The 15,072-nt window shown below is 39.6% G+C and overlaps 1 protein-coding gene across 1 annotated transcript in view; it reads left to right on the forward strand.

The window, feature by feature from the left end:
- The window catches only part of EFL1 (elongation factor like GTPase 1), a 69,327-nt gene that overhangs the window by 49,121 nt on the left and 5,134 nt on the right, over positions 1 to 15,072 (forward strand). Inside the window, exons 15-18 of the mRNA XM_042475957.1 lie at positions 9,103 to 9,234; positions 11,051 to 11,198; positions 11,569 to 12,572; positions 13,586 to 13,770. Coding sequence (XP_042331891.1) covers positions 9,103 to 9,234; positions 11,051 to 11,198; positions 11,569 to 12,572; positions 13,586 to 13,770 — 1,469 coding nt within the window. The remainder of the gene's footprint in view (positions 1 to 9,102; positions 9,235 to 11,050; positions 11,199 to 11,568; positions 12,573 to 13,585; positions 13,771 to 15,072) is intronic.

The following is a 15,072-nucleotide window of genomic DNA, read 5'->3' on the forward strand; positions in this document are numbered from 1 at the left end:
CCAGAATGGAACCCCCATGGATACTAAGGGCCAGCTGTATCTTTTTTTTTTTGTTGTGTTGGTTGAGCAAGAGAGACCCAAAAGATCCGAGGTGGATCAAACCGAAGGTATTTTTGTTCCACCATTCTGTTTACGCAGTAGCCAACCAGTTACCTGCAGGAAGCCCACCATAAGAACATAAGTGCGACAGTACTGAGCCCCTTGTTCAAGTTCCTCCTCAGCAGCTGAGAAAGTGTTTGGCTTAGTGCTGAGAGAAAGGGGTAGCCAGCCATCAGGGCATCTAGATAATGCTAGATTTTAGCTCATTTTCTGACTCTACAATGTGATGTCAGCCTCCTTTAAAGATATCTAATGTGTTGGGTTCAGGAGACCTGTCCTTTCTCGGGTTACCGTTCTCTGAAACACAGAATTTTTGTTTTGTACTTTCACACTTGTATTGATTTCTCTTTCTCTGATGTAAATATTCCTGGTGTTTGTTCGTTTTTGCTTTGTTTGGTAAGCATTTTGCAGCCTTGGAAATGTGATTATGCTCTGGAAGGATCCTAAATCACAGGCAACTCAGTCTCCATTTCTTTTTTTGTTTGGTTTTTCTACCCTTGAGGAAGGAACATGGCTTGCTTTGTAGCTATTTCACACAACCACTTCTTAGGCTGATTTTATTTCATTTTTTGAACCCATAGAATTGTAGAATCCCTGGGGACTTTCCTTGCCAACGTATAGTTGACCATATTTATCCTTTTGAAGACTTAAAATGGGCTCCATATGATAAAGCTAGCTAATCTCAGGATTAGCTCCATTTCCTAATTTCTTCTGAGGGAATGTTAACAAACCCACACCTCTAAGAAGTTCAGTAAATCTCAGCTGTTCAAGATGTGTATCAAGTGTCATTCCTACTCTTTGGAATTTTCTTTAAAACAAAGGCCTCTTAATAATAATCCTAACAACTAAAACAGTGGGGCTCAAGTGTTCCCTTCCCATTTACCTTCCTACGCAGTAAGGACAAAAGTTGGGAGAAGTGAGCAAATGTCTAGGAGAGATTGGTATTTGTTCAAATGTGTGCAAGATCTGGTTCAATTTTCTGGTTCCGTTCTTCATCTCTGCCCCTCCTGAGCAGTATTGAAAGGAGAGGACTTGCATCCTAATTCTTCTGACACCATGGCTAGAATTTGAAGGGCTAAATTCAAGGTGAACAACACTGGTTCTCCATGTGTTGTTGGACTGTAACTCCCAGCATCCCTCACCACTGGCTATGTGAAAAAGGGGCTGATGGTAGTTGTACAGTTGCCACCCATTCATCTAACTTAAAAGCAAATAGGTTTCAAGGAGCCATTCTTGTTGGGAAAATGCATGTCAATAAACTTTGTTTTGTAAATGTCTCTTGCTGTTTAAATTAGAAAGCATGACACATGCGCCTTTATTAATAACATTTTGGAATGGTAATGACAAGCACATTTCAGCCATTTCCCATTGTTCTGTTTCATACCATCTGTTCGCACATGCACAGTGGCAAAAGCTTCCTAAATTAAAAAATAAGGCAAGGGGGAGGATATTGAGTTGCTGATATTGCTGATAGCCTGAAAATGTGTGTTCTTTTCTCATTTCTAATTTGGCGAATTCTTATAGGATTTTAAAATAGCTTATTTTCCAAGTAAAACCATGATTTTTGTAGGAAGTACCCAGTGCCATCCAGCTATTAGTGGTGTTTTAGACCTGATAGAGGTATCAGTGCAAGACAATAACTGTTAAAGGGTAATGTGTGCTGGAAGGTACTATTTACTGAAGAAAGCCCTAGGCTCTGGGAATAATAAGTTCAGGTCTTAGTGAATTCCATTTTAATTAGTTAATTGCATTCTTTTCAAGGAAAAAGAATAATACCTTTTCGAAAATCCAAGTAGAGCATTTTCACCTAAAACTTAATGGTTGTATACTTCATGCCACTTAACTAGTAGATGATGACTCTCTAGTGTTTATCAGGCTTTAAAGATATTTCTGCAGTAATGGCAAAGGAGCTAACTTAATTCACCTGCATCTTTTTATTTGAGATCTAGCAGGAGAGTTTTTGTTGTTTATTTTGTACTATCAGAATGCTATTGTTATGGTGGACGAAGTGCTTTAAGAGCTTGTAAGTGGGTTTATATATTGTAAGGATGGCCATGGAGTCTCTCTTAGGAGAGGCTGTCCTCATTTCTGCCATCATGATAGTGTCATCAACTTCACTTTCCCCTTTGGAGTGAACGTTAGATAGAAGTGAATGTCAGCTAAGAGAAATCTGAAGACATTTGTACTTGGAGATGTCATTGCAGTGAGGCACTAAGAGCACATCTTGTGAACTCATTTTCTGTGATGGAATTTATCCCTTGCTGCAGCCCCAATTTCTCTCTTCTTTGCTCCATTATACAGTCAATTAAATGAAGAATCTAGCCAGTACCAATCTGCATATGTTCTGTTTCGAACGTTAAGAAATTGGAAGAAAATGTGATGAACTGTATTTGCACAGATGTTAGCATGGATCTTCTTTGCTTCTAAATCTCCAGGATAACTTTTCTCAAACACAAAGAACCAATACATCCTTACAGCTTTTTTCTAATTCAAAACCTTCAAGATGTAACCTGTTAACAACTGACAAATAGGAGGTGATTTCTTTTCTCCTTTACATTTTAATGGGGGCTTGGGAAATCTAAAATGACTTTGTCCATAGTCTGGGTCCAAGTCAGGCCTAAGAAGAATGCCTCACCAGAAAATAATTGAAACATTTTTTTCTGTCTATCAGTATGGAACAGCAAATGCAATCATATTATTTGGCACTGACTATATACTGTATATACTTGACTATAAGTCGACCTCATGTATAAGTCGAGGGCAGATTTTGGGGGCAAAATTATGGATTTTGATATGACCCTTGGATAGGTCGAGGGTAAAACTTAGGGACATGCATCAAAGGATCCAAATGATGAAGCAAAGGAAAACAATGCCAAAGACCCTACAAAATTCTGGCAGGCATAATGGTTTTGGCTCACACTAAAGGATGAATGGAAGAGAAAGCAGAGAGAGGTCAGTGCTTCCAAAACAGATACCACTCTTGCCTTATACCAGGGATCGTTCTCTTTTTAATAAGAGATAAAGTATAGTATTTACATTGACCCATGGATAAGTCGACCTAGGTTTTTGGGGTCAATTTTTGACTAAAATTTCTAGACTTAAACATGAGTATATACAGCATGCACGTACGCATGCGCACGCACACACACACACACACATATATATATCCTTCTTCCAACAGCAGGCACTAAACAACACTAATTCAAAACTTTATGGAAGTTTTAAAAAATAAGCCAGTGAGAATGAAAATACAGTACCTGTAAAGACTCTTCTACACAACCAGATAATTGCCAAAACCATGTTTAAATAGAAAGCTGTTTACCTGACAGCAGAAGGTGAGTGGGGGTGGAAGCAGAGTAGTCTGTGTTTGTTTTTTATGCATACTTATGGATCTTATATCTTAAAGTGAATTTTAAAAGCAACTAAATAGCACTGGATCCTAAAATAAAGAATGTGCCGAATCTGTTAAGTAATAATAGTTGGCCTCCTGTTTGTAACATACCTAAGTGACAATCTACCTCATACTTGCAGGTTTTTTCCTCATTGCAGATGCTGGTATTCCCGTCTTCCCTTCATAATGACCAAAGTTCCCCTGGGACTTACCATACGATAGCCATTCTGTCGCTGGTGGAGAGCAGAGGGGTGGAAAAGTGATCAGAGAAGCATCTGGCTATTTTCCACAGCGACCAAGATAAAATCCCCAAACAGCTGCAGTGCGAAGTCTTGTCCAAAATAGCAATAGCCCATAAACTCCTGTGCACTCTGCACGCACCCAGAGGTCCTCTTTCCCTCCTCCTTCCATCCTCCCGATTTGTTTGGCTGTCAGGGCCTTGGCTGCCGCTGCCCCAGCTCCTCCTGAGGACCCTACCAGCCCTCCTCCTCCAGCAACAGAAAAGATGCACAAAATTGTAGGACAAGTGACTCTGGTCTTTGCAGCACCATGTGAGAAAAAGATCTAGGGACTGAAAGTTAAATATGAGTTAACTGTGTGCAGTGGGAAAAAAACAAAACAAATTAAATGCAGTTCTATGCTGCATTAACAGAAGGGCCATCTAAATCAGAACAAGCTTTGTTTTCTGCTGCTCCAGAGACTAGGACATGGAGCAGTGGATTAAAGCTACAGAAAACGAGATTAAACATTAGGAAGAGCTGTTTGTCATAGTGTGGTGGAGTCTCCTTCTTTGAATGTTTTAAACAGAGGCTGGATGGCCATCTGTCAGGAGTGCTTTATGTATTCCTGCACGGCAGGGGGTTGGACTTAATGGCCCTTGTGTTCTCTTCCAACTCTTATGATTCTATGAATAGTATGACTCTGTTCTTTTTGATCAGACCTCTCTGGGAGTACTGTGTATGTATGGTTCTGGGCACCACACACTGCCTGTTCCACTGGCAGCATTTCCATTAGGAAACTCTTCCTGCTGTTTAGTTGAAATATATTTTCTTGTAATTTGAATCTTTGTATTCAGATCCTAACTTCTGGAGCAGCAGAAAATAAGTTTGCTCCAACTTCCATTTTGCAAGTCTTACATTACATGAAGCTGGTTATTGTATTACCTTTCCAGCTTCCCCTCTCCAAACTAAATATACCACATTCCATCAACCTTTTTTGATAGGGTTGGATTTCCAGATCCTTTATCATCTTGTCCACTTTTCTTCACCTTTTTGTTATCCTTTTTAATCACTTGCTGTTTAAGTTTTTCATGTCGGAGGGAGTTCTTCATCCATCCCACCAAAAGCCTGTCTCTTGATTTTTCCTTTCTCTCCTCCTTATGACCACCTCACCGTCCTTCCTTCCAGACTTTTAACTTATTGGTTTCCACATGGATCCCACACTGAAATAACTGTGGCATGGATCTTGTACTCTAATTGTAATTCTCCAGTCTTGTGGGGCTAAAAAAGTGCAAGATGTAGTTTTGCCAAAGTGCATGAGAATTAAGCATTGAACCAAAGAAATAGTTGGAGAAATGCAAAACTTGCTGGCACTTTAACAGTCTCTCATTTAATAGTTTATTTAAAAACTTAATTCTGGAATTAAATCAATAGCTTAATTTAAAAAAACTTAATTGTGGAATGAAATGGAGTCAGACAAGTCAAAAATAAATTTAGTTTCCCACAGAAAACTTTCAACTTCATTGGTTACTTAGTTGATTTTAACTAGTTGTTTATTTAGTCCATCAATATTTTTAATTCAATAAAAGGTCATTAGTCCCTGTCTTTTGGATTGGAACAATTAGTTTTCAGACAAAAGATTCATTTAGCTAAACCCATGTCGTTGCCCATGTCTGCTAAGAAGTGCTTTGAATTGCTTTGTGATTCTTCTGAAATATAGCATTCAGCACCTAGTATAGGCAGTTGTGGAAAGTTTTCAGCACCCAACTCCTTCCTTAATTCTCTTCTTTTTTGGTTTTTCTGTCTTCCCCAATCTCCCAAACTCCTTTTTGACCACACTTTCAGGGAGATAACATACTTTGAAGTGTTGAAACTTGGATCCAAAACATACTACTAGCTGGCTTCATACACTCTCATCCATTTCTATGTCATTTTTAAAAACAAAATATGTTCTCTACTACTAATTTTTACAGATCATGCTTCTTTATAAAGGAGCAAGGGGGCTAAAGAGGTAAGACGGCTTCATTTGTGGAAAAATGTGTTCTTCATATGCTCAGAGGCACTCAAAACATTTCTGTTTAACAATTCTTCACCTTTGATTCACAGACTGATATTTTTGCTGCACTTGTTGCTGCACTTGTAGCAGCTCCATGTCCTCTATCTGAAATTAATGTATTATTCCTTCCTGACCTTGAGCATCACTCCTTATCAGACTTTAATAAATAAGGTGTTTGAAGGGCCATTGAGCAGTGTACATGTTGGCAAGGTTAGTGGAGAGTATTAAAAAGGAGAGAGATTCAGGTACAAGAGAAATTAATGGGACAGATTTTAAGATTGGGTTTTTAAACAGCTTTCCCCAAATTTCCAGACACATTGCAAATCCCACTATCCCCAGGCAACAATTGTATTATGGTCTTTGTATTTCAAATGTGCCCCAGATGCCAACAGTCACAGTCTATACACCATTCTCTTTAAATCTGATGGTTTGTCCTGGAAAGAGCTTGGTTTAAATACTGAGTTGACTAATGGTGATTTAGCTAATTAATGATTTCAGGTGTTGTTGCTGGTGGCAATGAATTAATTTCTTGGTTTCATGTTTAACACTATCAAATTAATTTCCCAACTGAATGTTCCAAGCTCTGGGCTAAACAGAGCCTAGCAGACATTGGTATTGGGTTGCAACCTGCTTGGTCTAAGGAGGGCACCAGCAGGGAGGGAGTAAATCACTTCTAGGTGGTTCTACCCATGCTGCCTATTTTCTTGCTTCTTTTAAAGGGTAGAGAAAAGAAGGGGAAAGGATTTTCAAAAAGAAAGGGTGAGAAAAAAAAATAAAGAAGGAGATACCCTCTAAGCAGAATGAAGACTGTTAAGGTATACTGCACCCTCAAAAGCCTATCTGTGCATTTATTTGCTTTGTTTTAAAAAAAAAGCTGTATGATCTCAGGAATTAAGAGCAAGCTCTTAAATATGGTCAGCCCCCAAATAACTTCTTAATAACGCAATAACACACTTTGGACTTTTTATTTTGGCCTTATAGCACTGGTGGAAACCGCAAGTAGAAACAAATGTGATGCAAGCTCAGAGATATTTCCTCAAAACCATGATTAACGCTGGCCTCCACATAGGTTTCTCCCTCCCTCCTTTCTTCCCCTGAGAGAGAAAGAGGAGAGAGAAGGGGGAGAAAATGTTTTTTTCTATGGAGATTTGGCAACTCACCCCTTTCAGCTGCAAATCAAAACAGGGAGAAACAGTCTGGGAGTTTGTGGCTTAAAACATGTGGTTTGAGAACATCAGGTTTTAAAAAACTCATTCCACTTTGTTTCCCCCTAAATGTGTGTGTGTGTGTGTGTGTGTGTGTGTGTGTGTAAATTAAGACTTTATAACTGTATAAAGATGGATCTATACAGAAGTGTTATGCCAGTCAAGTGAGAAGTCAGCATCTCATTAAAATGCTTGGCATAATCTTGTCCTCCTTGTCTGTGGTATGTAAGAACTGCTTCTGGACAAAGAAGTAGAAGAGTTTCACATATGCTTTGTTTTATGTGTGCCATAAAGGACCATAACCTGGACAGGTGGGCCATTAAAGGTTTATTTCATTGAATCATAAAAGAGACCATGAGGGCTATCCAGTCCAGCCCCCTGCCAGACAGGAATACACAGTCCAAGCATCCCCAACAGGTGACCATCCAGCCTCTGTTTAAAAACCTCCAAAGATGGAGTCTCCACCTGATTTGTGAGGCTCTTACCTTGGGAAGATGTGTTGGGTGTCAGTATAGCAGGACCTTCACTGTCAGGAAGTCCACTGTTCTGTGTCAGAATAACTTACAGCTAGAACTATTGCCTGATTGTATCTTAGTTCATTGTACACATTTTGGACGATTAATTATCTAATTTATTAAACTGAATAAAATTGCATATGAAAAATATGATTGCTTTGAAGAAGAATAGGAAAAATTATATATATATATATATATAATAGTGGTGTATTATTTCTTTTGTTACATAGTGAGGATTGTCATTGGACTAGCACAAAAGAATGTATTTTACTGTCTCTTTTCTTCAAAATAGTCACAAAGTACAGGGTGAGGGGCTTTGAATTGTATGTGCGTAAATACGGCCCGGATCCTATACTCCAGTTATTCTTTTTAAACCCAAGAGTATGTCAGAACCACATAGGAATAGAAGTTTGATACCACTAACTGTGGTACAGATTTCTGGAGTTTGTGGTTTGGTAAGGTGTTTATGAGCTAGTGTGATGTAGTGTTGGACTAGGACTCTGGAAGATGAGGATCTGACTCTCCACTTGGCTATGGAAACCCATTGGGTGATCTTGGGCAAGTCACACTCTTTCAGTATCAGAAAAAAGCAGCGGGGAACTCCCTCTGAACATAGTTTTTTGTGGGTTTTTCGGGCTATATGGACATGTTCTTGTCCTGACGTTCTCTGAAGATGCCAGCTACAGGTGCTGGCGAAACGTCAGGAAGAAACTCTTCTAGAACATGGCCACATAGCCCGAAAAACCCACAAAAACTATGGATGCCAGCCATGAAAGCCTTTGACTTCCCTCTGAACAATTTATGTCAAAGACCTATCTTAGGGCTGCAGTAAGTTGGAAACAACTTGAAGGCATGCAACAATGAAATCTGTTGTAGAGCTTTAGTCTAGTCCTCGGACTACTTTTCCCTAGGTTCCCTGAGAAGAGAAGGATTGGGGGTTAATCATTTTAATTCTGTAGTATAGACAGGCATTCAGGGTGCCTTGGGAATTGTAATTCAGGAAGGTCCATCACAGAATTCTAATCACTGAAGTAGAAATCCCAGGGTTCCATAATATGAAGCCATCACAGTTAAAATAGTATCCTATTGCTATAACACTAGTGTAAATGGACTCTGCTGTAGCGAATAGAATCCAGGGCGGAGATGAGCAGATTAAGTGTTCTGAAGTTACATGGGACAAAAAAATGTTGGGACATCGAGAAGGGGAATAGCATCTGAACTTGGTCCCAGAGGTGGAACTTACTGGTAGCGGGGGCAGATTTAACCTCATTCCACTGATGTTCCTGAGTTGCTCTAACTTTGCCTATAAATATTGATGGCTGCTCTTCTTTTCAGTGTGAACTGTGGCAGCATTATAGTGGGGGCAATACTTGCTTTTCTGTGTGCTTGCCTACTAGGCAGCCTGTTCTTCTTCTACAAAAATACTATTGGGTGCAAAGTGTCTTCAAGCATACAGATGCATTTGAAGTCCCCTGCCCTGTGAATCCCCATAATGATGGGGATATTCTAGTTTTTATATAAAGGCCTCATTCATATGTAATTTACATTTAAATATTTTTAATATTTTGTGGCTGTCTTTGGGATATATGTTTTGAATTCATGCATTCATACCTTTTAGGAATAGGAGGACTGCAGGAGTTTGTCCTGAAATCAGCAACACTGTCTTCATCTCCAGCTTGTCCACCTTTTAATCCACTCAATTTTGAAGTCACACCAATTGTACGAGTTGCCATTGAGCCAAAACATCCAAGTAAGAGTTTTATCTTTGTTTCCTAAACAAACTATTGTAATATTTTCTGCACTTGCTACAGTAACCATAATAAAGCTAACAGTGCCAGTAGATGAGCTAGAAAAATTATGTTTATCTCACTTAACAAAGTAGATGTGTTCCTGCACATTACTTCTTTAACAAAAAGATTTTGGTTCCACAGTCAGAGGTAACATGACTGAATAGGGACCATTTACTACAGCAAACTTTTTAATCCAAACATAACAATATATATATGTGACATAAAACAACCAGATCAAGTAAACTTTGTATAATTAAACAAAAACATTTTAAACATTGAGACCAATTGAAGGCTTCTTCCCAAAATTGTCCAGGGATTATCTTCTTTCTCCGGTTGCATTTTTCTTATGATTTCCATTTTTGTGGCCATGTTAATAGATTTATGGTTTTTTAAAAAACATTTTGGAGTTGGCTGGTAAAACTGAATTATCCGCTCCCCAGATTTTTGTCTGTTTTGCTGTTCATGCATGCTCAGTAAGATATTCTGGAAGGTGAGGTGGAAGGCTTTCATAGCCAGCATCCATAGGTGTGTGTGTGTGTGTGTGTGTGTGTTTATTGGACTATGTGGTTGTATTCTAGAAGAATTTATTCTTAATGTTTCACCTGCATCTGTGGCTGGCATCTTCAGAGAATGGTGGCATGGAGGTGTGTGATTTAAAAACCTGCCCATCCTGAGGATTAGTCAGTTCAGGAGGTGACTCAGAAGGCTCACACCAGAGCAGTTTCTGGGATCGATAGAACAGTTTCTGGGATCTGGCTTTCCAATCCTGAAACTGCAGAACAGCCATCTGCATGCTTGCCAGTGGTCTCCACCTTCACCACACCCTTCATCTGCTCCATCATGTGGGGATTCTTTGGCCTTGTCTCATGGCTTATGATGGGCCCAACAATGCACCCATTCTCCAGTCATACTTCTTTGATTCCTGCCTGGATCCAGAGATGGAGTACCTTGTACCCACCTCCACCAGGATCCAATTCATTGATACTACTATGAGGACCGCTCCTAGCCTCACTCCCAACACTATTACAGAGAGCCATCATCAGATTTGGATTTGGTGCAATCAAGCTGTTATACCTACCAACCACTATGGGTAGAGCCCTGTGCTTACCTACCAGTAGAATTGTGATTGGCTCTCCACTACCACTATGGTAATTGGTACCACTCCCTTAGATACATCAAAGTTGTACCCATTGGTACTGTTCCCTGTGGTCACATCCAGCCGTTCATCCTCTATATGATATAACCCGTACTGCTCCTGCTTTCAGTGCCCATTCTGCTCTCATCACACCACTCATTTGGCTTCAGTATTGTCCAGCCAACCGGTGGCTTCAGACAGTTCCACACAGATGCCTTCAGCCCTGAGAGTTTTGGAATGTGAGGCCTCTCAGGTTTTGAAAATTAGGTGCCATCATGATTCTGTAGCCCAGTCATCTGCAAGTGTTTGCACCCAGGTCCAGTCTGGAACAGCAGCTACATGTCCTACTTATGGTGACCCTAAGGCCACAGGGTTTTCTTGGGCTAAAAGTGTGTAACTCACCCAAGGTCACCCAGTGGATTTCCATGGCTCAGTAGGAAACTGAACCCTGCTCTACAGAGCCATAGTTCAATACTCAAACTAGTACACCATGCTGGCAGCCTGTAAATAAAACATTAATTTCATATACTGTGAACCCAAATAAAAATGTCATTCCAGCCTGGGCTCTCTTTATTTTGGGCTCTGTTCTTTTGTTACTCTGAAACACAGTATTTCATTTGAAAGTCTTTTTGTCTTCCTAGGTGAGATGCCCCAATTGGTCAAGGGCATGAAGCTTTTAAATCAAGCTGATCCATGTGTCCAGGTTTTAATCCAGGAGACAGGGGAACATGTGTTAATTACAGCAGGAGAAGTCCATCTTCAGCGCTGTTTGGATGACTTGAAAGAAAGGTTAGTTGCAGAGAATGGGGGATAAGGCTCATTCATGGATTTGTGATTTTTAGCAACATTTACAAGTCAGTTAAGCTTGTAGATTTAGTTTTTAGTTTTTCTGTTTTGATGTGTTTTAAAATGCTTTAGTTTAGTATTTGTAATATTGTTTACTTATTTTTTAAAAAAACACAAAACCTTTTGTGTCAAACAGGTTTTAGCTGCATTGTTTTTAGCTGTTGTAAGCAACCTTGGATCCCACACTGGGAGAAAGGTGGGAAATAAAATAAATTATAAACTGAAAGTGTGATACTGGCATCATGACTAGAGCCTTTGAAGTTTGCCTTTTGTCTGGCACCAAGATTAACTTTCCCCATTTGGCTTTCTGCAGATTTGCTAAGATAGAAATAAGTGCATCAAAACCAATTATTCCATTTCGAGAAACAATAACAAGGCCCCCCAAAGTTGACATGGTGAATGAAGAAATAGGCAAGCAGCAGAAGTTTGCTGTCATACACCAGAGTAAAGAAGAGCAAAATAAAATCCCTGAAGGTGTGCAGGTGGATTCAGATGGGCTCATAACAATATCAACACCAAACAAATATGCAACCCTCAGCGTCAGAGCAACACCTCTTCCTGAGGAGGTAACTCGGCTTCTTGAGAAAAACAGTGACTTAATTCGAACTATAGAACGTTTCGCTTCTTATTTTAATGAAGGCAAAAAAACTGAGATGAATCATAAGACCCTTGAACAGATAGAGGAGTTCAAACAAAAACTAGAACAACATCTGCAGGGCTGGAAATGGAGAAATGCGGTTGATGGCATCTGGTCGTTTGGTCCCCGAAAATGTGGGCCTAACATTTTGCTGAACAGATGTGGAGGATACAAGAGATCTGTTTGGCAGTGCCTAGAAGGAAGCAAACCATCAAAGGAAGCAAGTTTGTATCGGGATTTTGACAACAGCATACTAAGTGGTTTTCAGCTGGCTACACTTTCAGGGCCAATGTGTGAAGAACCACTTATGGGTGTTTGCTTTTCTGTGGAGAAATGGGACATGAGCAAATTTGAGGAGCAACTAACATTTAACAGACAAGACTCAGAAGAAGAGAAGGCTGAAGAAAAGACATCATCAGAAGAAATAACTGGCCTTGTAGCTAGAGCCAAAGATGCTGAATCAGTGTCTGAAAATGAGCTCCAGGATAGTGATCAGTATTGCCTTAAGTCATCTAATAAGGGTAAAGGAGATACTTTGGTTGCTGACTGTTATGGCCCTTTATCTGGACAGCTAATTGCAACTATGAAAGAAGCATGCCGCTATGCTATGCAAGCAAAGCCACAGAGACTGGTAGCTGCCATGTACACCTGTGAAATTATGACAACAGCAGAAGTGCTAGGTAAGAGAAAAAATCAGCAACATATATTAACTTGGGCTATCTGTTTTTAAAAAATGCATCTGTATGTGGAAGACTTAGCCTTAAAGCTAACCATGATTTTCTTGTTAGAAATAGTATTACTTGTAGTAATAGTAGTACTGTCTAGTAGATAGTTTTATTTTCTTTGTCCTTGGGAGTCATCTGGTTGAATCAGCAGTGTTGTTCTTCCTTCTGACTTTATATATTGGTTCATAATTGCATTTATTAATTGTTTGTTGTTGTGTTCCTTCAAGTCATTTCCAACTTAGGTGGCCCTAAGGTGAGACCCTATCATGTGGTTTTCTTGGCAAGATTTGCTCAGAAAGCATTTGCTATTGCCTTCCTCTGAGCTGAGAGAGTCTAACTCATCCAAGATCAGCCAGTGGTTTTCCATGGCTGAGTGAGGATTTGAGCTTTTGTTTCATGGAGTCTTAGTACAACTGAAGCTAGTACCCCATGCTGGCTCTTTTATTTATTTATTACTTAATGGAAAATCATCTCTAGGTTCATCTGGAGTTGTGATCAACATGATGTTTAATGAGAACACATAGGTGTGTCAGCCTATTTTACCCTTAAAAATAATGGACATTGAATAGATAAATAATAGCCCACTTAGTAAATCCATGCATTGGAATGAAATCACTGTTATTGATCATACATACCAATATAGTAACACTGACATTACTGCTGAGATTGTCCCCATGGATTATCCGAAAAGCTCACTGAACTTGCTGCAACTCTGGCATAAATCTCTTCACCAGCTCCCTTTGCTTCTTCAAAATTGTTTTTAAACACTGATATATCTGAGGTAGCTTTTGTTTTATTTTGTTTTTTGCTTTGTTTTATGGTAGTGAGCAACCCATACTGTTTCATGAGGCCCCTTTTGCCTCTCTCGCCATGTTTATTAGTTTGTCCTCCTAATTTAATAATTACATATCTGAATGGTAAAAAGGATGTGGCAAGCTCAGTGAATTAATGAATCTCTGCCTTTGCAGGTCGCGTATATGCAGTCTTGTCCAAGAGAGAAGGCCGGGTGTTGCAAGAGGAGATGAAAGAAGGGACGGATGTGTTTATTATCAAGGCGGTGTTGCCAGTAGCAGAGAGCTTTGGTTTTGCAGATGAAATGAGGAAGAGAACAAGTGGTCTGGCCAGTCCACAGCTGGTGTTCAGTCACTGGGAGGTAAAAATTCTGTTCACTCAACTTCTGTCTTGGCATTCAGTTTCTTGCAGAAGTGGGGAGGGGGGATGAAATAATGTAGAGGAGGGGAGAGGTTACATTATGGTCACAACTCAGATTTGCTTATTCATTCCTAACCGAAGGCACCAGCAGCTTTGTATCGGGCTGTGTGTTTGTTCTTCCTGATGTGTTCTTTGGCATACTTCTTTTCTGTCTCAATCTGGTTTAGGTAGCTTAAAAAAGAAAAGAAAAAATATCCTGAACCACACCAAAAGCTCACCTAGTCCAGTGTTACTTTTTTTTACACTGAAACAACCAGACATTTTCTAGGAAAACTTAGAAGAGACATAAATGCAGCTAAGCCACCTTCCCCAGTTATTTATCTCCAGAAAGAGTGGAAATAAGACTTTAGACCAAGAAGGCCAGTCTTTGTATATTTCTCCCCAGTTCTCTGTATATATAGTTTGAAGTTTGAAAGATGCATTTCTGCATTCAAGGATGTGTGGAATAAAATAAAGTAGCACTTTATGTATGTTACAAGAATAAATAGAGTACAAAACTTCCATAAACACTAAAACCTAAGTCAGAGTGGGTTAAAGGCACCCTAGAAACTCGTAGATGAGACCCCAGAAGCCTGCCAGAACCCTTCCCTATTTACATTTTTTTTCAAATCATTTTTTGCTCTCAAACTTGCCAGAATCTTCCAAAACCACTTGATTCCCTCAACCTCAGAGCCCCCCCAGATATGGCACTGAAATATGCCATTGCAGCCCTCTGCAGCTACCCATCCTTGCTCTGAGTCATCCAGTGGAAATTACTTGGCAATAGATTCAGGATACATAAAAGAAAATAATTGGCACAGTATTAATATTTGAAAGTCACAACTACAAGATACAGTGATGGTCATTAAATTTGATCTCTTTAAAATGGGATTTGACAGATTCTTGACTGCTTGTAAGAGGTCTGTTGCTTGTGGAGGTCTGTTGCCTTTATGCTCTTGTGAAGTTACAAGTTGGGCACATCTGGATAGAGCGAGCCAATTACAGCTCATGGAAATCTATGATAAGGGGCTTATGGGAGGCAAATATAAACCAGAGACTTGTTCGAAAAAGGGATCAGATAGATCTAGTTAGAAATTGAGTTAGGACCAAATTGGAATAGAGATCAGGATAGGGCAAATAGGAATGGATTAACTCTTGAGAAGATCAGTTGGATGTGGCCAGTTGAGAAGTGAACTGAATAGGATTTTAGGAACTGAGCATGCGGAAAGAGTTCAAGGGAAAATGTTACTTTGTTTGAAATGAA

The sequence above is a fragment of the Sceloporus undulatus genome, chromosome 6, assembly GCF_019175285.1.
Source record: "Sceloporus undulatus isolate JIND9_A2432 ecotype Alabama chromosome 6, SceUnd_v1.1, whole genome shotgun sequence".
NCBI lineage: Eukaryota > Metazoa > Chordata > Lepidosauria > Squamata > Phrynosomatidae > Sceloporus > Sceloporus undulatus.